Genomic DNA, 25,467 nt, shown 5'->3' with positions numbered 1-25,467 from the left:
TGATCCAATGATATTTCTGCTCTGAGTAAGATGGAGCTGGTGTATGTGTGTTTCCGTTACAGGGCTACGGAGGTTGCTAAGCAGCTGTCTTCATTTTCAGCCGCACACTCACGTCAACAACACACTCACACGTGTGTGTCCTCTCACACTTGACACATTATGAGCCGTGTCGGGGAAGCTACTTGCCAAGCTACATAATTTAAGGTATAGACGAGCTACCCTTGAGAAAATTTGTTTTCAAATATCAAAAAGTAGCTAACTACATTGAAGATAAAGGATGTTATCTTTGAATGATATATGATTCAGTTAAAAAGAGCCATGTTTATAATGTTTAACTCTAAAACTGTAGTAGAGTGAATTGTGGGTTTAAATTTCAAGACTATAAAAGTAGAATAGAATTAGTAACAATGTTACATTAATTCTGAACACTAAAAAAGTTTGAAATATTAAAAAGGGTAGGTTATAGTTTTGTTAAATAAAGTTTTGCTATTCTGATTAGATGTCAGTATAAATATGCATGCATTGAGAAAGAGAGACAGAAAGAGGGTGGTAAGAGGGAGGGGAAACAGAAAGCCGTGTTGCTGAGAAAAGAGTGTTGCTGTGACAACAATATGTTTGGCATTTGTGTGGGATTATTTCTTTTTGCCAACCTTACTTCTCTTTCCACCTTTATTTTTGTCTTCTTACCCTTCTTATGTCCCCCTTTTTATACAAGTACAAATGTACAAGCTTTAGCAATCACTCCTGTTTGTAACCTGCTTTAAAAAAAGCATAGTTTATCTAGATGATACTCATTCTGCATCTGCATCATAGTTCATGGCCCTCTAATCCAAATCTTACCCTAAAAAGTGCCTGGAAGTGCTTTGTACATTTAGGCCGGATGTTTTAATGCCCTGTTATGCCCCTGTGTCAGTGATAAAGATACACATTACGCAAAGCTGTTGTTTCCTCTGCGTCTTAGGTCAGGTAGAGTGTTTTCTGTTGCAGCGATAAATCTCTAAAGGAAAGTATTGTTAAAAACATTCATCCACCTACGTCTGTGAACACGATATAATAGTAACAGCGTCAGAAAAGTCATGTCCATTCAAACTGAGTGGGCACGTGCCTCCTCAGATTTCTGAGCCAAGTGATTTTTAAATGCAACTTCAAAGACAAAAAAAAGTGTTTGCATCTTTGACAAGTAATTTGTTTGTTTATTAGAACTTGAAAAAATGGTCACCTAAACCACTGTGGCAGAAATGATAGGATAGACATTCGGTCAGTCCAATCAAATACTTCTGCAGATCACCGTTTTTCATCTATCACCTTTTTACCCATATGTTGCATGAATATCATATGTCAGATCTGCTGTTTTCCATAAGAGCATGAACACAAAAATGACAGTTCTCAGTGCTTTGATTTTGAAGTTGCAGTAAACAGTGTATAAATCACTCGTTTTTCTAAAGGAACATTGTCCAACAGACACCAGTAGGTCTACGCAGTAGGTCTCTCTCGTTTCCCCTGAGCCCATTGAGTTTTAACAGACTTTCTAAAGCATGTGGTGAGTTTGTTGGGGAGTAATTGAGAATGAATGGGGGAAAGTCACATGAAAGGAGGCGTAATATGATTGGATTTGACTGGTTCATGTGGTGATTGGTTTATACGATAAATCCCGACTCCTGTGTTCCATGCATTAGGAGCTGGGGGAGAGGGGGTGAAAACTTTTGCACCGGATTAAAAATTTGTACATTTTTCTTATTTTGCCAAATATATATATTTTTTTCATTTAGTACTGCCCTTCAGAGGCAACAGAAGATAGTTTCATAAATTACATTTACCCTGATCTTCAAATTTCAAATGTTTTCACCCCCCGCTCTTAATGCATGCTTTTCCCTCTGGAGCATCAGTGAGCGTTTGAACCTTCTGTAATAGTTGCATATGAGTTCCTCAGTGTAAAAAAGATGGATTGTTCAGGTAACAGCACAGTGTTAAGAATCAAGGGGAACTAAACTTTTGAAAAGGTTTTTTTTTTTTTATTCAACTATTATTTTCTCTTGTGGACTATATGTAAATATCTTTTATGTGAAATATCTTATTCAGGTCAGTACTAAATAAACAATAGCATTCATTTTGATCCCTCTTATTTTGGTAACATAATTAACATTTTGCAGATTCTGAAACGGGGATGTAAACTTTTGAGCTCAATTGTAGTGGTGTTAATGGGTAAAAGACTAAAGACTAAAAGATAGTAAAAGACTATTTTTAAAAAAGCAAAATAAACAACTCACACACTTAGATATAACCACTTTGTTACATCAAAATAAGACTTCTATATATCTTAAATATATCTGTGAGAGTTTCTAGAGTAATCAGCTTGGTGAAATTTAAAGTAAATCTCAGTGTCTGTGACCAGTATTTACCAAGCTTTGATGCTAAATATTTTAGAAAAAAAAAATAGTCTGAATTATTGTGCTCAGATTCTGTTGCACTCTGTCAATAGTGCTGCTGCTGAGATCAATAAATATAAAGTAAAAAAAAGGAATAATAAATAAACAATACTAAACTACAGTTAAAACTACTTAAAAATTACATAGTCACATTTCTTATAGTCATGTGTTTTTATATCTTGGTACCAGTTATTGAAATTGAAATGCTTTTACCTTTTAGTGTACAGGGGCAAAAAATTCAGCTTTCTTAGCCCCATGTGCCCCCTTGAGGAAGGCCACTTTTTGTCCCACAGGAAGCAGGATCTACAGAGAACGGTCAAAGCGATACAAAAACACATACATATTATGTGTGTTATGTACGAGTTGAAGTATCGTTGCGCAGACTGATCGCTGTTTGACATCAAAGTAGCACAAAAGCCATCTGCTCTCAATAGGTTTCACTATACTTTGATGTCATACACCGATAGGTCTGCGAAGCACTGCTTCAAGTCAAAAGCAAGTATGAAGACAGGACAACAAAGCCAAAACCTGGATATTTTAGACAATATAGAAATCCTGGCCAGGACATGTCTGGGAAAAAAAAAGCATGTATGGTCACCCAAATTTAGGTGACATCAGCAGGATTAAACATTTTTGTATATATAACAATGAACTGACAGACATAAAAGTAGCATTTTTCCTCCAGTAATCTGAAAATGAGGCTTCACTGAGGTAGATTAATAGGCATGTATATGCGCATGCTCTTTTTTTCTCTTGGCCTCAGGAATAAGCAATGATTTCATGTCCAATAAATATTACATGCAGAGCCTTTCCCGGATTCCCTGGTGCACGCACACACACATGTACACATATGCACATAGTCTGCCTCTGAAAAGCAGATTTGATCCGCAACAGACGATGTTGAGCTTTGTGGCTTTAGAAAGTCATTAAACACAGACCTAATATGAACTGACTGAGGTAAACCAAATGGATGGATGGATGGATAGATAGATAGATAGATAGATAGATAGATAGATAGATAGATAGATAGATAGATAGATAGATAGATAGATAGATAGATAGATAGATAGATAGATAGATAGATAGATAGATAGATAGATAGATAGATAGATAGATAGATAGATGGTTTGTCAGGTTAGTATTTAGGAAACATGTTGCTAACAAAACTCTAGAAATGGCTGTCTCTCTTTTTTTGTGCCTCTCTCTCTGTCATTCTCTGGGGGCATGTTCGTCTTCTTGCCTGCCCAGATGTCTTCAGCTATTTGTCAGCATTTCAACAGGTCCCCTCCTCCTTCCCTCCACCACTTTCACTCTTTTCTCCCTCCTTCCCTCTCCCTCCATCACTCCCCTGTGAGGAATCGATCAGTGCTTTCAGGTCATTAACATGCATCTCTGTCACTCTATCTTCTCCCTGATCGGCCCTCAATGTCAGCAGAGAGACGCGAGAAGAGAGGAGAGAAAAAGAAACGTTCAGATGAAAGAGTGAAGGATGAGAAGCGATAATGTAAGAACCCGAAAGAGGACAGTGAGTTTGATAGGAAAAAGATAGAAAGAATGAGTGATAAACATACAACGCTCTTGACACGGATGTTTTTTTATCCCTCGCCAGAGGGTCGTCTACATAGGTGTGCCAAATGAAATGAAGCACAGCTGTGGTGGCAATCTTTAAATATAATTCGCTCACTCTGCAGTCTGATAAAAGCTAGTCAATCTGATTAACTCTGGTTATCAGTCCCTCACTGTTTTTTATGAGGATCTAAATACTATGAGCTCACTGATAAACTGTTTATATTTGAGTGTAGTTTTACGGAAATGTTTGGAATAGCTTTATACGCTCAGCAGAAGCTTGTGAAATTTTTAAAAAAGCAGTCACATATCACTTTGACACATTGACTGTCTGTGTTAACCTTCTGTTGCACAACTTTGCAGCAAATTGTCTTTACTTTGTTAACACATGATGCTTTTACGTTTGTCAAAGGTCCACAGAAGTGCTTTGAAATACACAATGTTATTCTATGTGTTGATGTAATTTCAACTGAAACAGAATGACAGGATGGTACATATCAAACAGCCATGCCCCCTTTTTTTAAATAGCCAGTAGAATTTTGTATGACAGTATGACAGAGTATGGCAGCCACAGTCTAATAGATTACCTCTTTAGATTCAATATGAAACTCTTACTAAAGCAAAACAGTGGTGTTATGACTCTGAGGATGTGTAAAAAGTGTGTTATGTCTTCTACTCATCAATGCTATTTCTCTAACCATTTGTCCTCCTAATCTCATCCATGTCGCTATAAAATATAGCAATCTGTGTCAAATTCTATGGATTTGGTACGTTTTATGGTTTACGCTGACCTGCGAATATGAGAACTAGGGCTGTCAAAAAAAATATGACTTTCGATTATTCATTGAATTTAAAATAAAAACCATCATTCGAATGCAAAAGCGTTGCATTCAAGTTTTAGGTGTGCTTTAAGGATGCAGCCTTATCAGTGGCACACAAGACGCGATGACGCAATTGTTGTTGCATTATAATGTTTTTCCAATTGAAGCCACTAGATGTTGCGCTGCTGCATTGTTCATTAAAAATATTGCGGAAAAAGAGAACATCAGTGTTGAGAACATCTTGTTTACGTCAAAACTTTAAAGGGGTATTTCACCCAAAAATGAAAATTGTATGTTTATCTGTTTACCCCCAGGGCATCCAAGATGTAAGTGACTTTGTTTCTTCAGTAGAACACCAACAAAGATTTTTAACTCAAACTGTTGCAGTCTGTCAGTCATATAATGGCAGCCAATGGGCACCAAATCTTTTAGAGCAAAAAGAAACACACACAGACAAAACCAAATTAAACCCTGCGGCTCATGACGATACTTTGAGGTGTTAAAGGTGTTTTTACCGTTTTGAAATCCATTCAGCCGTTCTCCTGTTCTGGCGACATCACTTTTAGCATAGCTTATGTCACAGGTGAGAAATCACACAACAAGGTCGCTCAGTGAAATAGCCCCGGAGGGTGGATTTATTAAACACTTTAAAAGGTGAGGGAAGAAATAAGGTGAGTGGTTAGTAAAAAAAAAAGGTTAGTACCAGCACGTTCAGCATGAGACAGTTGTCTGTCGAAATGAGAGCGGTGGCGGCTTTTCAAGCCGCTTGATGATGGGCTGCAGCTGTGACCAATCAGCCCGTAATGAGGACGTGCAGGTGCCGTGCGTGTGTTGCCAGGGCGACGCTGATGAGCCCAGAGAGACTCGTCACACCCCCCCCCCCCCCCCCCCAAGTGTCGTTCTGGCCCTAAGAACGAAAGGAGACAGTAGGGGTGAGATAAGGGGTGGGTGGGGAATGACCCCTGACAGACCTGCAAAAGCTGTCCACATCCGTGAGAGTCCATCGGCGTTGGCGGCCCCGGCCCGTTGTCGCACTTCGAAGTGGAAGTCCTGGAGCGCGAGGAACCAGCGGGTCACCCTGACGTTGGTATCTTTGGCCCGGGCCATCCACTGTAGGGGGGCATGGTTGGTCACCAGGGTGAACTTACGGCCGAGGAGGTAATAACGCAGCTCCAGGACTGCCCACTTGATGGCCAGGGCCTCCTTCTCGACGGCGGCGTAGTTCTTCTCTGCCTTGGACAGCTTCCTGCTGATGTATATTATGGGATGTTCCTCACCTTCCTGGATCTGCAATAGGATGGCTCCTAGTCTGGTATCGGAAGCATCCGTCTGCAGCAGGAAGGGGCAGCCGAAGTCGGGAGCGCGGAGCACAGGCGACGAGGTCAGTGCCGTCTTGAGCCGAGCGAAGGCCTCCTCGGTGGCTGTCGTCCAACAGATCCTCTCAGGCTGCCCTTTCCTGGTCAGGTCTGTCAGGGGGGCGGCTAAAGAGGAGAAGTTGGGGATAAAACAGCGATAGTACCCCGCCAACCCCAAAAAGGCTCGTACCTGGGACTTTTTCTGTGGCTTCGGAGCGGTGCGTATGGCCTCCACCTTCTTCTCCTGAGGTCGGATGAGGCCACGGCCGACCTGGAAGCCCAGGTACTTCACCTCGGACAGCGCTAGGTGGCATTTGTGGGGGTTGGCAGTCAGTCCAGCCCGCCAGAGCTCCGAAAGCACCCTCCGCAGACGTTCCAGATGTTCATCCCATGCCTTGGAATGGACCACGGCGTCATCCAAGTATGCGGCCGCATAAGCTTGGTGGGGCCTCAGGATGATGTCCATCATGCTCTGGAATGTTGCAGGCACTCCATGCAGGCTGATGGGGAGGGTCCGGTACTGCCAGTGGCCACTAGGGGTAGAAAAAGCAGTCTTTGGTTTAGCAGAAGAGGTAAGTGGTACCTGCCAGTATCCCTTGGTTAGGTCCAGGGTAGAGATGTACCGGGCCCTCCCCAGGCGGTCCAACAGCTCGTCAACCCGGCTGGCCAACAGAAACAGCTCCTGGGCGATGGCTTTCACTGTGGCTTTCCGCAGGGGGACTACTTCTGGATAACGGGTGGCGTAATCCACGATGACGAGGATGTGTTCATGTCCTTGAGCAGACTTAGGCAATGGCCCCACAAGATCCATTCCGATCCGCTCAAAGGGCACCTCAATGATGGGCAGGGGAATCAGCGGGCTGGGGGGAGGAGTCCTGGGCGCCGTGCATTGGCAGGTCGGGCAGGCTTTACAGAACCCCTTCACGTCGACCTCCAGGCCCGGCCAGTGAAAACAATCCCGGATTCGTTGAATGGTGTTTGCTGCCCCCAGGTGACCTTGCCATCGGATGGGAGTGGGCTAGCTCCAGGATGGTTTCCGTCTTCGTTCTCGGAACGACTAAGAGTTCCTTCTCCTCCCCCCTTCACTGGGCGACGCAGTATAGCAGAACGCTCCGGACAGTGAAGTGCGGGAGAGGATGGAGCCGTGGGAGAAAGTCATTGCCGTCAATGGCTCCAACTTGGCCACCTGCGACGGCGACGGTTCCCTTCCGGGCTGGCGGGCTGAGCGGCGGCGGTGAGCAGGCGGTCGAACCCCGGCCAATCTCTTCCAAGCAGTAGGGGGACTGGTAAGTTTTTCATCAATCCAGCCTCCACGGGCCATGGACGGCGGCGATATTCACGCGGCAAGCTGGAACTTGTTGGGTGTCCCCGTGCACACATGTGATCGGTAGGTAACTCTTTTGGCCATGGTGAGGAGGACACAGCTGGGCCTGGATGAGGGAGACTGCACTGCCCGAATCCAGAAGCGCCCGGACGGGCTTGCCGTTCAGCTTGACGTCCGCCTCTGGAGCTGCAGGTGGTACACGCTGATGGACGATGCAGCCCGCCAGCCAAGTCCGTGGAGGTGTCATTGGTTCAGCGGTGGGCATTGGCTCGTCCATTGGAGAGGGAACCATCGGTCTGCCAACTGCGCGCGAGGTGCCCTCCAGCTTGCGTCGCTCCTGGACCACCCTCCAGGGAAACGGCGGCGCTCTCTCCCCAGCCTCCCGATGGTGAACAGCATCCGCCAGCTCGATCACCTCCACGAGGGCGAGGACGGTGGCGGGGTTCCTCATGCCCACCGCCTGACGATGGGGCCGAGGCAGGGCGCGGAGGAGGCGATCGATGACCACTCGTTCCACTACCTGAGCTGCGTTGGGTTCTCCAGCAGCCAATGTTGAGCCAAACGGATGAGTTCAGCGGCCTGGGCTCGGGCTGGCACCCGGGCTTTAAACTCCCACTCGTGGAATTGCTGCACTGCACAGATGGGGGACAGACCAAGCCTGGCGAGAATTTCACGCTTCACTTCCTTGTAGTCTCCAGCGATCGCAGGGGGAAGAGAGAAATAAGCCTGCTGAGCTTCACCGGTGAGGAGGAGTGCCAGCGCCGAAGCCCAATCTTCCATCGGCCATCCCTCACGGTTGGCCGTATTTTCAAACATTTGTAAGAATGCTTCAACATCATCGTGAGCCGTCATCTTTGGTAAGAGCCAGGCAGCCCGCATTCGGGGGTCAGGTAGTGGAACTGGCTGGGCAGCTTGGGCACGGAGGGCAGCGAGTTCTTCTTCAGCTCTGCCCTGCCGAGTGGCCAGATGTTCCACAATTTGTTGCTGGCAGATCCTTACTTCTGTAAGGCGCTGCAGCAGTTCGTCCAGCTCCATGGGAAGAGAGGGCTCCGATCGGTGCTGAGGGGGTGAACAGAAAAAAATTATAATTTTAATGCGGTGCAATGCGAACACATGTGTGTGATTTCTCATGCAATTGCCCACATTCTCCACCAGGTGTCACGGGTGAGAAATCACACAACAAGGTCGCTCAGTGAAATAGCCCCGGAGGGTGGATTTATTAAATACTTTAAAAGGTGAGGGAAGAAATAAGGTGAGTGCTGTCTTCGTTGCTGGTGCTCCTGCGAAGTCCTCGTGCTCGTGAAGTTGGGTGTCCAGGCGTGCTCAGTCGGGCTGTCGGTCACTCGCTGCCTTCTGTTTGACGAGAGAGAAAAGGTTAGTACCAGCACGTTCAGCATGAGACAGTTGTCTGTCGAAATGAGAGCGGTGGCAGCTGTGACCGATCAGCCCATAATGAGGATGTGCAGGTGCCGTGCATGTGTTGCCAGGGCGACGCTGATGAGCCCAGAGAGACTCATCATAGATCATTGAATCCTATTAGACCAATAGCATCGCGTTTAAAAATGTCCAACGAGTTTCGGTATTTGTCCTATTTAAAACTTGACTCTTCTGCAGTTTTATCGTGTACTAAGACCGGCGGAAAATGTAAAGATGCAATTTTCTAGGGCGATAAGATCAGGAACTACACTCCCATTCTGGTGTAATAGTCAAGGAAGTTTGCTGCCGTAATGTGGACGCAGCAGGCGCAGTAATATCATGCAGCGCCTGAAATTAGTTCCCAGCTAGATAACTTCCAATGAGGAACGCTCCCTGTGCATGCAGTTGGTCACGTTGTGCTGCGTGATATTACTGCACCTGCTTCGGCCATGTTACAGCAGCAAACTTCCTTGACTATCATGCCGGAATGGGAGTGTAGTTCCTAATCTTATCGGCCTAGAAAATCGCAACTTTACATTTTCCGCCGGTCTTAGTACACATATAACTGCAGAAGAGTCAAGTTTTAAATAGGACAAATACCAAAACTCGTTGGTCATTTTTGAACGCGATGCTATTGGTCTAAAAGGATTCAATGATCTATGCTAAGCTATGCTAAAAGTGATATTGCCAGAAAAGTGATATTGCTATTTATAGTGTAGGGGGAGGGACGCTTCAGATTCTAGAGAGCATTTGATTGGACAGAATGTTTGATGAGGAGCTGAAGTGCAAGGTGATGTCATCAAAACCGTTTATGCATATTGGTGGAAATTAGAGACTGTAAGTTTTGAATGCTTATATGTTGTAAAAGCAAATTTTGTCATTGTTTTGGAACACATTAGCTTATAACCTTAAGGCTAACATATTTCTTCTAAAAGCCAAAAAAAATTAAATAGTGATTTCATGGGGACTTTAATGAGCGAACCTCCATTTCCAACCTGATCTCATGATGAAAACGTACCTGTGGGAACTTTGTCGCAAGATGCGAAATATGAACCGCTATGTATGTTTCGTGACATATTCAATGTGAAATGTTCACTGAGTGGCGCTAAAAGAACATTCGTTTTTTTGCCCCTGGAACAGATGAATGTACATATGGTACGTTTTATGTGATGTTGTTTTTTTCTGTGTCGCCATAGTTCTGGTCATAGTTCTAAGTGGTGCTATGACTCTAATGCTGTAACATTTTAAACTAATGTACAGTACCATCACTCAGTGGACATTTCACATTGAATATGTCATGGCACGTACATAGCGGGACGTATTTTGCGTCTTGCGGAAAATAAATTCCCACAGGTACGTTTTCCTCAGGAGATCAGGTGGTGAATTTCAAACATTTAATGTAATTTAATTGTATGTTATTTACAATTCTTTAAATATATTTATTGCCTAGAAGCAGTTTGTGTGAGAGTGTAATGGATTTAAATGTAACAAAGACCAGCATGATGATTGTTATTCAGATGTTTTTTTTTTTATTACCCATTATTAAATATCTACCTTGTAGTATTTACTTAACATTTAATAAAATAAAAAAGACCATTTTCATTAGTTTCAGTCATGTAGCAGTGTTTGATATTCAGCAATGGAAAAGAATTTGATTAATTTCATTTTATTGTCACATACTGTAGTGTTGCCTCCTGGAAAAGAAGCCCTTAAGTATAACTTTTATGAAACTCTAATTTATGTCTATTTTATGCCAGAATATTGAACTTTTATTTAAACATCGCCTTCAGTTAAAGACAATTCAGCAAAAAAAGTCTCATGAAACTGTCCATTTATACTGCTCACCTGTATTGAGCAAGTGAATTATACATCTCTCCATTACGTCTTAAGGGCACTGATTAAATTTCTGTGGAGCAAAAGTCAGTAGAATGCACTTTCCTTGAAGAAACCGTATCATTGTACGCTCTGATTACTTTGTCTGATTACTAGCTGGGTGGATCGGAGCGTGTGCTGTTACTTATTAGGCTGAAGCTGATTAATGAATTCAAATTAGTGATTCTACCACTTCAGTTCATCCAAGGCATTTTAGGTCAACCAATGACAATAAGTTTCGAAATGAGCTTAATTGTGTGCAATCTCTATTTGACGTTGGCAATGACAGCTTGTGAGGGTGCAAATGAAGCTTTTGTGTATGTGTGTGTTTTCTGGAAGCTTCCAATGTCACTAGTTTCCAGACACAGCATCTGGATTATTGCAAACCACAGAAGTGATGCCAGTCGTAATCTTGGCAAAAACAACTGTTCCTAGTGGCTGATGTTAGTATACACAAGTTTCAAATATTTTTTTATGTATATTTTAGATATATTTCCCTTATGCACTTCAGTTATGCAAGAAAACTGCCAAGAAAGAAACTACAAATTTTGCAGAAACATATTTTATGGCATTTTTGATTTGTTAGAAACATTAGAGGGGAAAAAATATTTTTTTATATGTGTTTTTCTGAAGTTTATACACTGCTGTTCAACAGTTTGGGATCAGTAAGACTTGCTATGTTTTTTAAAGAAGTCTCTTATGCTCATCAAAGCTGCATTTATTTGATAAAAAAAAAAACTGAAAAACAGTAATATTGCGAAATGTTATTACAATATAAAATAATAGTTTCTATTTTAATATATGTTAAAATATAATGTTTTCTTGTGATGCAAAGCTGAATTTTCATCAGCTATTACTCCAGTCTTAAGTGTCACATGATCCTTCAGAAATCATTCTAATACGCTGAGAAGTTTATTAAAAATATAAATCTTTTCCAACAATATAAGCCTTTGCTATCACTTTTTTTAACTGAACACATCATTGCTGAATAAAAGTATTCATTTCTTTTAAAAAAAGAAAGAATACAATTTTACTGACTCCAAACCTTTGAACAGTAGTGTACGTATATTGTTAGAAAAGATTTCTATTTAAAAAAAAAATGCTTCAAAAAAATATTAAGATCAGCATATTAGAATGATTTCTGAAGGATCATGTGACACTGAATACTGAATGATGCTGAAAATTCAGCTTTGCTTACAGGAATAAATTAGATTTTAATGTATATTAAAATAAAATAAAAACTTTATTTTACATCGTAATAATATTTCATTATTTTTTTCTGTATTTTTGATCAAACATAAACCTTAAAGAAACCTCAATAAAAACCATTAAAAATGCTTACTGATCCCAAACTTTTGAACGGCAATGTAGATATATTTTAAAATATATATTTTATAATATATATATATCATAAAGTTTATCCAGAGTGTTATGGAATAACAAACTATAAATAGTTAACCCTGCCATTTATTATAGCAACATATTTTTCACATGAATAATACTAAAAAGGTAAGTTAGATTATATAAAATCAAAATTTTATAAAATATTACAGAAATATTAGATTAGAAATATTAGAAAAAAGTGTTTTATAGTTTAAATAAACTAAATTTCTATGAGTTTTCTATGGAGGATAGTCTAGATCTGAAAATTTTTAACTTTTGTGGTTACTTTTTGGAAAACTAAATATGCTGTTTCAATAAATGATAATATTAGCATATTTTAAAAATAAGTTAAAATATTTTAACAATACATTTGGTAAGCTTTTTAGCGATTTGTGGCAAATGCATCATGGAATACAGTTCTACTGGGAATATGACACTCACTTAATGTCTAGATTTTTCCATAATGTTTTGTTCTATGCATTTATATATTAAACAGCTCAGAAAATGTCAATAATATGACTTACAGAGTCAGATGAAATTATGTTGTATTGTTATAGCATGACATATTAATTATATTAAGTTTTACAAGCTGTTTAAACGTAATATGTAAAAATTGGTCTAAAATGCATATGCCTTTTAAATCTTTCATGTTTTCATACATTTTTAGGAGATTTCCTCTTTTATTAGATGGCCAGATCCCTCTAGTCCTCCCTAAACCTCTCTGTAATTCACACCCAGTGCAAAACTGTTGGTTTAAATTCTCTACATGTGGACATTTTGCACAATGTGTTAAGTAGGACTAGCTCACAGATTTACATTGTTTGTTTGTCCTGGAACAACCTTCTCACCAAATAATCATACCTGGACCCCATAAACATCCTTAACCATAAACTACCCTTGAAGTGAGACCCACAAGACTGGTTTATAAAAATGTAGCCCAAGCCTAAGGCTCAAAACTTACAGCAACACTCAAACCTCTAAACCAACAAGGAGATCATATTGGAATAAAGCATGTGAAGGTTTTTCGTTATTATGAATGACAAAAAAAAACAGGTTATTTTAGGCTCTTATGACAGCATATCTCCAAGCTGACGGGAAGCATCAGAGCTACGATGCCATTATGAAGCTGCTTCTTTGGCTTATTATTGCATTAATGATTCATGCGCACTCTTTTGAAGTGTGCGCAGTAAACGTAAGGAATCGATTTAAGACAGAGCTGTTTAAAACCTGACCGTTAAATAATTAATTTAGCTCAGTTTGTTGCATTTTAATCAAGAGGACCCTGACAGTGGATGAGAGTGCAGGCTGTAGAAATGAGCTGAGGAAGTTTCGGTAACTTTTCAGATATGTTTGTTGTTTGTGTTGCTATTTTAGATTCACATTTTGGAGGAGCTTTGCTATTTATCCATGTACCGTGTGTGTGCGCATGTCACGGTTTGCTTAGAGAACGGGAAACTTTGTCTGTAAAAATCTCCTAGAATAGCTCCGTCTCTCTCTTTTTTCCTTCTGTCATCCATTTCAGGTTCACTCTCTTCTCTCATCCTGTCATTCCCCTCCCTTCTTTCCTGCACTCTGGTTTGGCTTTATTATCTTATGATGTCAGATTCCCAACATCCCAGATTCCCACATCAATATTAAATGTGTTCTCTCTCTTTCTTTTATTTGCACTCTTCCCTCTCACTCCTGCAACAGAATACGTCCCAACTATATTTTGCAGGGTAAGATGAGGTCCCGTTTGTTGTCACACGAGGAAGAGCGAATAGGTCTGCTTTTTTTTCAAGGCATCTGTTATCATTGGATAAAACAAGACTCATTGGATAAATTAAAAAGAAGTGTCTATGACACTTTTTTTGTACATTTTAAATGTGATTTTTTTTTGGCTGTGGTTGCTTCTGGTCATTATAAGCTGAGAATGAACTGATCAGTTGAAATCCTATTAATTAATCAAACTGATCAACTGAAAAGTAAAATACAATTCTACATAGATTATTTCTTGTCTTTAATTTTTTTAGATGTAATCTATTTATTAATTATAATATAGTAAATTTGTGCTTTTAACAAATATGCTTTCATTTATTGAATTTATTTAATGTTTATTTTATTTTACATGTATATTAATATAAAATATAGATTAATATATTTGACTGATGCTTTTTAAGACTTTGATACGTTTTCATTATTATTTTTTAAATTTTTTATGTAAATATCAGAGAAATATCTTCATTGTAAATACTTACATTGTATAATGTAATGAAAAAAATGGGTCAACCGCAAACCGCTATACATATATATATATACACACACATATATATTTATATATATATATATATATATATATATATATGAAAAAAGACATTACATATTATTTAGCAAGCCTGTAACCACCTAAATCAATGACTGAAAAAGAAAAGCAATTTTGGTAAGTCCAAAATTAATGTTTATGACTGTTATGGTCAGACTGGAAGAGTTTGCAAAAGTAATGTCAAATATTTAAAGAACAATTTGACTGACAGCAGTGGTCCTACAGGCAAAGTTGTTCAGAACAAGGAGATCAAATGTATGATGTGAAAATCTATAGTGTAGGCATGAATATATATGAACATTTCTGCTATTTGAGGTCATTTACCATAGAAATATTGTGTTTTTAAAGCCCTTTTAACTATTATTTGCATGTTTAAAATCACCTGTTGCATGTGCTCACCTAGTTTTGTGAAGTTTTGAGTTTTTATTTAGGATTTATAGGTTTTTGGGTATATCTGGACATTGCCTCTTTTCTAAACTACCTCATTATAGCTACCCAAAGGGTAAAGACAACATTTTTTTGATAACTACTGACCTAGAGAGTCCAAAGAATTGTACTGCAGTGTTTTTTTTTTCCCTCGAGATTGAGCGAAAAACCTAGGAAGTAGTTTTTTTAAACATAGTCTCAATTGTTTAACAAACAATTTGATTGTCAGCAGTGGTTTTATAGGCAATATAGTTGTTCAGAATGAGGAACATATGAATGTTGTGTGTATATGTGAAGAACTACGCAATATACAATCGTTTATGCTCTTGAAAAATGTGATATTGACCAATATTGACAATTTTTTTATGTAACCTCAGACTGAGCTCTTACATAAGTGTTCTGAGTTTGGCAAAGATATCTCATTCCATTTAAAAGTTATAGCCATTTTAGGAAAAGTGTTTATACCCGTTTCAAAAGTTTTGGCATCCCTTTGCGACGGTGAGTCGAAAGTTCTTTTTTTTGGTAATTATTGATATACACTCTTCAGAAAGTCTTTTTGCACTGGTTTGGTTCAGGTTGGACAAAAAACCTACAACTGCGAAACTTTTTTTTTTTTTTTTTTTTCAAAAAATTCAAAATAACCGAAAATCAAATCCGTTTTTGCGTTTTCTGTCCTGAACCAAGGATTCCGACAACATTTGAGCCTGAGATGAACAGTTTTGAGTGATTTCATACTTTTGAGAGCACCCCCATCAGGCCAATTGGGGTGAGCCTTGGTGATGTTGTAGACGGTATGCATACTACCATCCCTCCAAGTTTCAAGTTTTTATGGTTTGGTCTGCCCAATCTGTTTTAGAAGGAGATTGGAGATCCTTGGCCATTCTAACAGTAGGATTTCAGGATTACAGTAGGATTTCAACCCCTAATTATTAAAACATATACTGTAACTAGACTAAAATCTTTACCTGACAAAACAAAACAAAACAAAACAGAAACAAAAAACTCCACTCATTTAGGTCCTCTAATTGAGTTTGAACATTATAAACAGAGCTATTCTTACAATAAAATGGTTTATATGGTATTGAAACCAATCAAGTGCTTTGGCAAAGTAAAAAGCATACACTGTAAATTATATATTTTAAAGTTGCAAATAAAACAAACATTGTTGGAATCATTTCACAAGAAAATACGTTTAGTTTTTCTTATTCAAAATTTCATCTTTTGTCATCTGTACATTGGGTTAACTTACTCAAAGGTTCATCTTACTCACTCCCCTTTACCTTCTGTCCTACTGTGCCATGAGGCATCAAACATCAGGCTGAACCTCCCAAAAGACACATAACACACTCCACTCAATATTCAAAAAGCCATCTCACCGAAAGCCTCAGTTTTAGTAATATCACATTACGACATGAACATTGAATTAGACGACAGTTGCTTGTGAGGGCAGATCATTTTAAATTAATGAGCGCTCGATCAAAATGCCACTTTATTAAGTTAAGATGCAAAACGCACAAAGACTGCTGCACGGTCACGTGGGCGAGCTGATTTGATTACCAGGATGCGAGTACCTGTGCTGATTTTGTTGCTGTTGTTTAGTTGAATGTAAATGGAATTAATTACCAAAATGTCATCAGGGATAACTGCCACACTCTCACTGGAGGATAAAATCAAATATATTACACCTGTCTCCTGGGTCCCGTCCGTGTGTGTCTGCCTGTGTGTGCCGGAGTGTGTGTCAGCATATCTTCCCGAGCTCTGTGAGTAATGACTTGATGACACCGTCTAAGTCAGCCAACACGCCCCTTCCTGCCTTCTGCGATATTACCATATATCCTACAAAACAGTGACACACGCGCTCACACTCGCTGTCAGTTGTCAGACAGATATTGATTGTATTTGCATGGTGTCTTAGGCTAGAAATATATGAGACTGTTTTATTGGAACTGCTGCAATGAGGCACCTGCCAAACCCAAATGCCATTACTCATCCCGGAAAGATCGATCACATCCTTTACGCGTATTCTCAGACCACGCGCACGTATACTACCGCATGATGTTAATTCAAAAAGCTCAATATTGTGATGTATATTATGCTTGATTGATATGTAATGGATAAATGGGCATTCACTGTACAGTGGCTAGGCAGTCAACAGTGCAATCTTCAGATTCTAATACTTGATGTTTCTATCTTTCAGGCTCTTCTGGAAACACAGAACATGTTGAGGTCATACATCTCTAACTTCACCTTTAACCTGGGATTTTCTGGGAAATTCTTCCATACAGGTAACTGTGTGTATGTGTGTGTTGGTGTGAAAAGATAAGATGGAAACACTAATTTGTTGCAACATGCATGATTTGATCGCTATAAAAAGGTGTTTTATAATATTCTGATTGGCATGGTAACAGAACTCTGCCATAGCAGCTGTGAAGTTTCTTATGTTAAGAGTTCACATGTTCTATTTTTGTGGTGTGTGTGTGTGTGTGTGTGTGTGTGTGTGTGTGTGTGTGTGTGTGTGTGTGTGTGTGGATAACTAAATTAACTTTATATTAGTGTCACTGATTACTTTTGCAAATTGTAGCTTATTCTGAAAAAGAACCACATAGACAGGAAGAGACCAGTGCTATTTTAGTATCATTGATACACCATTATAGTTTTAGTTAATATTATGAATTTAATTTAATTACATTTTTAGTTTTAGTTTAGGGTTCATTATTTTAGTACTGCAGCTTGAACTGAATGAAAATTAGAAATGTTGCTATGGCAACTATCTGAAATTAAATAAGTTTAAGTGTATTTATTAGCGCTGTCAATCTATTAAAAAAACGAATTAATCGCACATTTTTTCTGACATTAATCACAATTAAACCAACCTATCATTAAAGTTTCAAATATACTTTTATATTGGAATAACATCACATTCAATCCTCAAATTAATGTAGAAACCGAAAAAAGAGAGTATATTTTTAATATTTGTTAAATATTTTTTTATGACTGAAGGTGAGAATCACTGATACCAATATTTCTGATATCTCCAAGTTTTTTTTTTCGTTTTTTTTAATATTTAACCATTGATTATAGCCATTCAACATTTACAGTATTATTGAGAGCTATCAATATTAAAGGAGAAGAACAAAAAATTTACAGATAATTTACTCACCCCCTTGCCATCCAAGAGGTTTATGTCTTTCTTTCTCCAGTCATAAAAGAAATTGTTTTTTGGGAAAGCATTTCAGGATTTCATTCCATATAGTGGACTTCTATGGTGCCCCCAAATTTGAACTTCTAAAATGCAGTTTAAATGCAGCTTCAAAGCCACAGAAGAAGGGTTTTATCTAGTGAAATGACTGGTTATTTTCAAAAAAAAATTATATCCTTTATAACCTCAAATGCTTGTCTTGTCTAGCTCGGCGCGTACTCTGTGTATTCTGGTTCAAGACAGTTAGAATAGACAGTTGGAGGCGAAAATGAGATTGGAGTTTTTCGAACTTAACTGTCTTGAACCGGAATACACATAGTACACACAGAGCTAGACAAGATGAGCATTTGAGGTTAAAAAGTATATAAATTGTTTTTGTTTTTTGTTTTTTTAATAACCGATCGTTTCACTCAATAAGACCTTTTCTTCCTTGGCTGGAATCGTTTAGAGCCTTTTGAATCTACATTGAAACTGCATTTTTGAAGTGGGCACCATAGAAGTCCAGTATATGGATAGAAATCCTGAAATGTTTTCCTCAAAAAAACGTAATTTCTTTATGACTGAAGAAAGAACGACACAAACATGTTGGATGACAAGGGGGTAAGTAAATTATCTGTAAATTTTTGTTCTGAAAGTGAACGTCTCCTTTAACATTTATTAGACTTTAAAACATTTTTAATTTAAGTGAACTAAAAAAATCTTCACATAAACCTATTGTCTACCTGTGCTTATAAGCAAGTAGGAAATATACAGAAAATAAATAAAGTTATCAAAAATTAAATACTAAATTAAATAGATGAATCCTTAAAGCTACAAAAGTTATTGATTTCCTCTTTTTTTCTTTTGTTCTTTGATTAATAGGCATCACAGCAGCTGGGTTATTAGGTTATTTAGCTGCTATCATTTTAAGAGCTGCCACTACTGAACCTGAATGAACGGATCTGATGTTCATAGAATTTATTCGCGCTTTGAGCTAATGAGCTAATGTTTGTTTGTGTAGGTACGCAGGAGGAAGATGATGGAGATGATCTGTTGTTGAAATATGTTGATGAGTTCTGGTGGTTTCCTCATATGTGGAGTCACATGCAGCCTCATCTCTTCCACAATGAATCCTCTCTGATGGAACAAATGATCCTGAACAAAGACTTCGCTTTGGTGAGAAAAACTACACCTCTAACTTACCCATACATAATCACCGAACAAAACCATCATCCAGGTATTATCATATCCTGTGAAATTCTCATTCACCTAAGGAACCATTAGCCCGGCAGCGAGTCGTGTCATTTACTGTGTGAAAATGAACACTAATTATGCGTGTTTTACAGGTGCTTTGAGACTTCAGTTGTTCCTCAAACAGAGAAGTGCCTCTTATGATTTTGACAGAATCATTGAAACCTACACATGAACGGGGGAGAGTGTGAGTGCGAGTGTGTGTGTGTGTGTGCTCTCATTTAGTTATCTCTCAGCAACACTCCTGCATTTATTTGTCCCCCTTTTTCTGTGAAGCACCACTCTCATGTCACACTCAAAGACACTTTCCTTGCAGAATGTAATACTCTGACACATATATTTACCCTTCATGTATTTCAGAGTGATACGCATACTGTAAATTGATGCAAGCGACCCGAGTGCAAATCCGGCTCATTCCATTTCCTGATCCCTTTCACTCTTCTGCTCCTTATCGTTCCCTGTCTGACTTTTCTGGACAAGATATAAATATATATATATAAATGAGGAATGCCCTACTAAAATATGACAAAAACATTCAGATTTCTAAGAGAATTTCAAAAGAAAAGAACCTAGCTGTATGCTGGCACACAATAGGGTAATCATTGGCGTTCCTCATTGTCACACAGCCTGTTTTATTTGGTTTTGAGCTGTTTGGAAGCTAAACAATGCAGCTGAACCGTTAGAGAGGATATCTGCACGACCCACTGAACAATTGAATTGTCACGCAAGTAAACTACCCTTCCATTGTTGTGCAGTGCCACTCGTGCTCTTGTGGTGTGGTGCTTTGGCCTTTTGTTTCTTTTTTGCTCTTAGAATTACACTTTGTGTTATTGGAATAGTTCACCCACAAATAAAAATTTCATGAGAATTTATTCACCCTCAGGCCACTTAAGATGTAAATGAGTTTGTTTCTTTGTCGGAACAGATTTGGAGAAATTTAGCATTGCATCCCTTATTCACCAATGGATCCTCTGCAGTAAATGGGTGTCGTCAGAATGAGAGTTCAAACAGCTGATAAAAACATCACAATAAGTTTACAAGTAATCCACACAACTTCAGTCCAGCAATTAACCCTCTGGTGCTCTTACATTTTGCATTTTTTAAAGTCGTAGCTTTATCGGAGTGGTACGAAACTTTGTGACTTTATGGCACTTGGTATGTGAACACACAAAAAAAATTGAGAGCATGATTCGAAGAAGCTAAGTGGTTTTTGTGGTCATTTTTGGGAATGAATGTGAAATGAATCATTCAACTACAGTGCGGTATAAAAGTGGACAGCAAGTGAGGGGTTACTCTCTAAAACATCAAGAGTGCAAAACAGATACATCCACTCACACACACATACACAATTATACTGTGTAGCCAAAATGAGTCAGAAAGCTGAAATAAGAGGTTAACATTAGATCAGACCCAGAATGATTAATCTTTGATAAAACATTCCTGTTCATTTTTGTTACATTGTTAAAGAATCCATTGTAACCCAAAGGTTGCTGGTTCGATTCCCACACATACAGGAATTGAAGATGGGGATTGTGAATGAACAGTGCCTTTTCCACCTTCAATACCATGACTGAAGTGCCCTTGAGCAAGGCACTGAACCCCTAGTTGCTCCCCGTGCGCTGGAGCAATGGCTGCCCACTGCTCTGGTGTTTGTTCACTTCTCAATGCTGTGTGTGCACTTGGATGGGTTGAATGCAGAGGGACACTTTCGAGTATGAGTCACCATACTTGACAATACGTCACAACTTTCAGAATGTTAATGTTTTGTGTGACAAATTGCTTTCTCTGTGTTCAGGTTTGACTGTAGTAATAATGCAAAAACTGACACTTCAAATCAACATTTTAAACAAACAAAAAAAACTAAACCTTTACAAAAATTTGTCTTTGAGAATGTCTAAATATAAATCCAAATCCACAACTTAATAAAAATATTTAATTAATTTAATCAAAAGTATTTACGTCTAAAATCAACTAAAGAATTAATAGGCCTTTTATATAGAGCTATATAGAAATATATTGGCTAAACCAATATAAAGTTGTACATGTTTTTCTTATTTTATTATATTAAAATTTGTTTTTTAAAGACATTATCTATATTTTAACATAAAATACTGCCTTAATTGAAACATAATATAATTTTCAATGGGAAAAAATGATCATAATTATTGTATAAACAATAATTAGAACCATGAAATTCTCTCAAGGTACCAAAGAAAAAAAAAATATTATTGAACAAAAAATATATAATAAATTACAGGTGTGCTGTCACTTTTGACCACAAGTGTGACTCCCAAATGAGGAGCAACAGAGGGTAATGTCTTGTGCTAAACAAGCTAAAAGCTGTGTGCTTTTTAGTATGTGATGTAAAGCAAATTTCTTCAAATCTGTTCTGATGAAGAAACAAATTCATGTATGTCTTGACAGTGAACTACTCCTTTAATGATGAGGTACAGAAAAAAATATTTAAAATTATGTTTATATATTTATATGTATACATCAACATATTGCAGATGGTTGTGTACTCACTAGCTGTCTATCTAGACTTCATCTGCAATGTCAGGATATGTATTAGCATCACTGTCACTTGGCTGTTTGATGATTAGAAATACAGGCGTGTGATGTGAACGGCAGAGTGAGTGATAAACTACAGAGCGTAAAGTGCCCCTGCTGGAAGTCACAAACAAGCACAGTCTCTGTCTGAAAACATAACCGCCAGCTAAATTATAATTTGAGTCATGCGCTACGGCTTGAGCAGTTTAGCTAATAGTTTTTTATGCAAATGTGGTTAGCATTAAAATGTGACTAAAATTAAGATTTAACAAAGCTCTTTTGAAAACAATAGTCTGTTTTATAAAGCTGCTGATTGATTTATCCATATCATTATTATCTTTGTTGTTTATTTTCCCCTCACATTATCATTTTCAATCATTTCATCTAAATAGAAGCCTTCATATTACAAGGGCTTTTAATGCATTCAGCCAACTGAGAAATAGAAATATTAGAAATCAAATTAGCCTAATATGTTTTTACGCAAAAACAGTTTTGCACAAAAACTACCATCTTAACTACATTTTTCACCAGCAACAAGCTACTTTTTCTGTCAAGCACAATAGTAGTATAGTGTAACAAAACAATACAGTTTCTATAACACATTGTTTGCTATAGATCTGAGACAATAATCATACTCATTCTAAAAGCTAAAAGCTCTTCTACAATGCCCTCTCTTTCATAGCCTTAGTCAGATTCACTGTAGTGAATCACTTTGTTCAAATGATTTGTGTAAGTGAACTGAATAAAAAAGAAATCACAGCATGCGACAGTTTTAAAGTAGCACCCTAACACCGGTGTTTATTGCTCTGTGTGTGGGGTGTAAGGTTTTGCCTACATTATGCCATCCAGATGTCCTCACAAGGATTGTAAAACCAGAAATCAACTAAATTTTGGAGAGCAGCCAACAGTGCCTGCAAGGAAAAAAGCCCAATAAATATACTAAATAATGTCTTAATTAAGATTTATGTGATTTATGGGTTCATTAGCTCATTAATAAAATAGATGCCGGTGGAAAGTATATCCTATTAACAGAAAAACAAATATGTTTGTGTGTGAATTGCATCTCTCTTAAATTCTAGATGCAGCAGAAGTAGCAACACATCCTTTTTTTTTTCATTTCGTGACACACATCCGAGTAAAACAAATGATTTAAAAGAAAAATGTAGGACGGGGTCTTGGTTCAGTTCATTGGTTACTGATTGAATGTAGGCAGGCTTAATGTGATCTTAAAAAAAATGGAACAAATGCATAGATGAATCATTCACAATAAGATCAACACACATTTGGAAATATACTGCTAACTTTAATACATTTTCCTCTCTCAGAGCTGCCATAAGGATCTGTTCATGGTCAATGACAATCAACAAACTGAACACTTCAAAAATTTCCCAGAAAAATCTCCTAGTGACCAAGGTCAAGCAGTTAGCATGCGCTTGACTCTGGGCGCAGAGTTAAACAGAGTAGTGTCTGTCAGCTCAGAGGGCAGAGACTGTGAGAGCGGAGCTGACAGAGAATTTTAATGGGCCACGAGCAGAAGTTTGATAATCTAGAGAAGACAGCTTTGATTTGCCTTTATTGGTTTGGGGGTTTGATTAAATCAGAGAGCTGTGCAGCTATGCTAACAGACGAGTGTACATGAGAGGATGGAGAATGTGGGCCGTTGTGTGTGTGTGTGTGTGTGTGTGTGTGTGTGTGTGTGTGTGTGTGTGTGTGTGTACCTGGTATTCATCACGTTGTGGGGACCAAATGTCCCCACAAGGATAGGAATACCAGTAGATTTTGACCTTGTGGGGACATTTATCAGGTCCCCATGAGGAAACAGGCTTATAAATCATGCACAATGAGTTTTTTTTGAGGAAGTAAAAGTGTGCACAATCTCCTGTGAGGGCTAGGTTTAGGTGTAGGGTAGGTGTAGGGTGATAGAAAGTACAGTTTGTACAGTATAAAAACCATTACGCCTATGGAATGTCCCCATAAAACATGTAAACCCAACGTGTGTGTGTGTGTGTGTGTGTGTGTGTGTGTGTGTGTGTGTGTGTGTGTGTGTGTGTGTGTGTGTGTGTGTGTGTGTGTGTGTGCGCGCACAATCTCTTGAGGGAAATTCTAAGGATTACTGGATCCTCATGATATGGAAGTTAAATCTGCGAATTCACCTCAAAATACAGTTATCGACTCAGCTGTTCTTTAGATGTCTGTTATCTCACCTATCTGATTTTAATTAGTTAGCCCAGAGGAACTTAAAAATGAAAATGGATTTTTCATAAAAATCATAAAGTCCCGAATCAATAGCTCTGAGGTAGCTCTGTGTAACTCTGAAGATAAGTGTGAATGAGCGCAACAGCTATAAGAATGTGTGTGTCTGTGTCTGGGAAATAGGATTTTTGGTCATTTTGTCTACTTAAGCATTTAGCAGATAAATTAACCCAGGACTAACCCAGTGCTAAATGTTGGTTTGTATACATATATGCATCACAGTGTGTTCTAACCAGTTATGACATGCAATAAGCTAACTCTTCAGTAATTCTAAGGGTTTTTTTGTCATATCCAGAGACAATTATGACAAGCAACAATCGACAGGATGTATTACAAAGATTTCTGATGTATAATGTGGCACTAAAGACTGGAGTAATGAGAATTCTTTGCCATCTCAAAAATAAATTGTAATAATTTGTAAATAAATGCAGCCTTGTTTCATAAACATTATAAAAATCCCACCCAAATTCAGGGTTCCAATGTGAAAAACCTAGAAAATTGATGACTAATTTTCCAGTTCTGGAAAATACATGGAAACTTTGTTGTCCTGGGAAATACACATTACCAGTCAAACGTTTTTGGACATTAAGTTTTTAATGTTTTTTAGTCTCTTTTGCTCACCAAACCTGCATTTATTTGATTCAAAGTACAGCAAAAACAGCAAATTTTGAAATGTTTTTACTATTTAAAATAACTGTTTTCTATTTCTATTTGTTTATATTTTAAAATGTAATTTATTCCTGTGATTTCAAAGCTGAATTTGTAGCATCATTACTCCAGTCATATGATCCTTCAGAAATCATTCTTATATTCTGATTTGCTGCTTTAAAAATATTTATTATTAATATGTTTTTTTTTTAAGAATATTTTTTGAGGTTTCTTTGATGAATAGAAAGTTCAGAAGAGCAGCATTTATTTGAAATAGAAGTCTTTTGTAACATTATAAATGCCTTTATCATCACTTTTTCAATCAATTTAATGCATAATGGCTAAATAAAAGTATTAATTTCTATAATTTCTTTCCCAAAAGACTCCAAGCTTTTGAATAGTATAGTGTATAATGTTGCAAAAGCTATTTATTTCAGATGAATACTGATATTTGGATCTTTCTATATATGAAAGAATCATTAAAAAATGTACTCAACTGTTTTAAATATTGATAATAATAGTAAATGTTTCTTGAACAGCAAATCAGCATATTATAATGATTTCTGAAAGATCATGTCACACTGAAAAGTGGAATAATGATGCTGAAAATGTAGCTTTCAAAATCTTGGATCAAATAAATGACTGGTAGATTGTATATACATATACATTATTTATGTATTATTTATTTATTATTAT

At 38.0% G+C, this 25,467-nt stretch overlaps 1 protein-coding gene across 1 annotated transcript in view; it reads left to right on the top strand.

Annotated features, from left to right (window-relative positions):
• The window catches only part of ndst3 (N-deacetylase/N-sulfotransferase (heparan glucosaminyl) 3), a 71,067-nt gene that overhangs the window by 14,100 nt on the left and 31,500 nt on the right, over positions 1–25,467 (top strand). Inside the window, exons 3-4 of the mRNA XM_073842399.1 lie at positions 17,089–17,176; positions 19,091–19,245. Of these exons, the coding sequence (XP_073698500.1) occupies positions 17,089–17,176; positions 19,091–19,245 (243 nt within the window). The remainder of the gene's footprint in view (positions 1–17,088; positions 17,177–19,090; positions 19,246–25,467) is intronic.

Source organism: Garra rufa, chromosome 6, assembly GCF_049309525.1.
Source record: "Garra rufa chromosome 6, GarRuf1.0, whole genome shotgun sequence".
Taxonomy (NCBI): Eukaryota; Metazoa; Chordata; class Actinopteri; order Cypriniformes; family Cyprinidae; genus Garra; species Garra rufa.
Note: the sequence above shows the minus strand (reverse complement) of the source record. Positions and strands in the feature narration are given on the sequence as shown.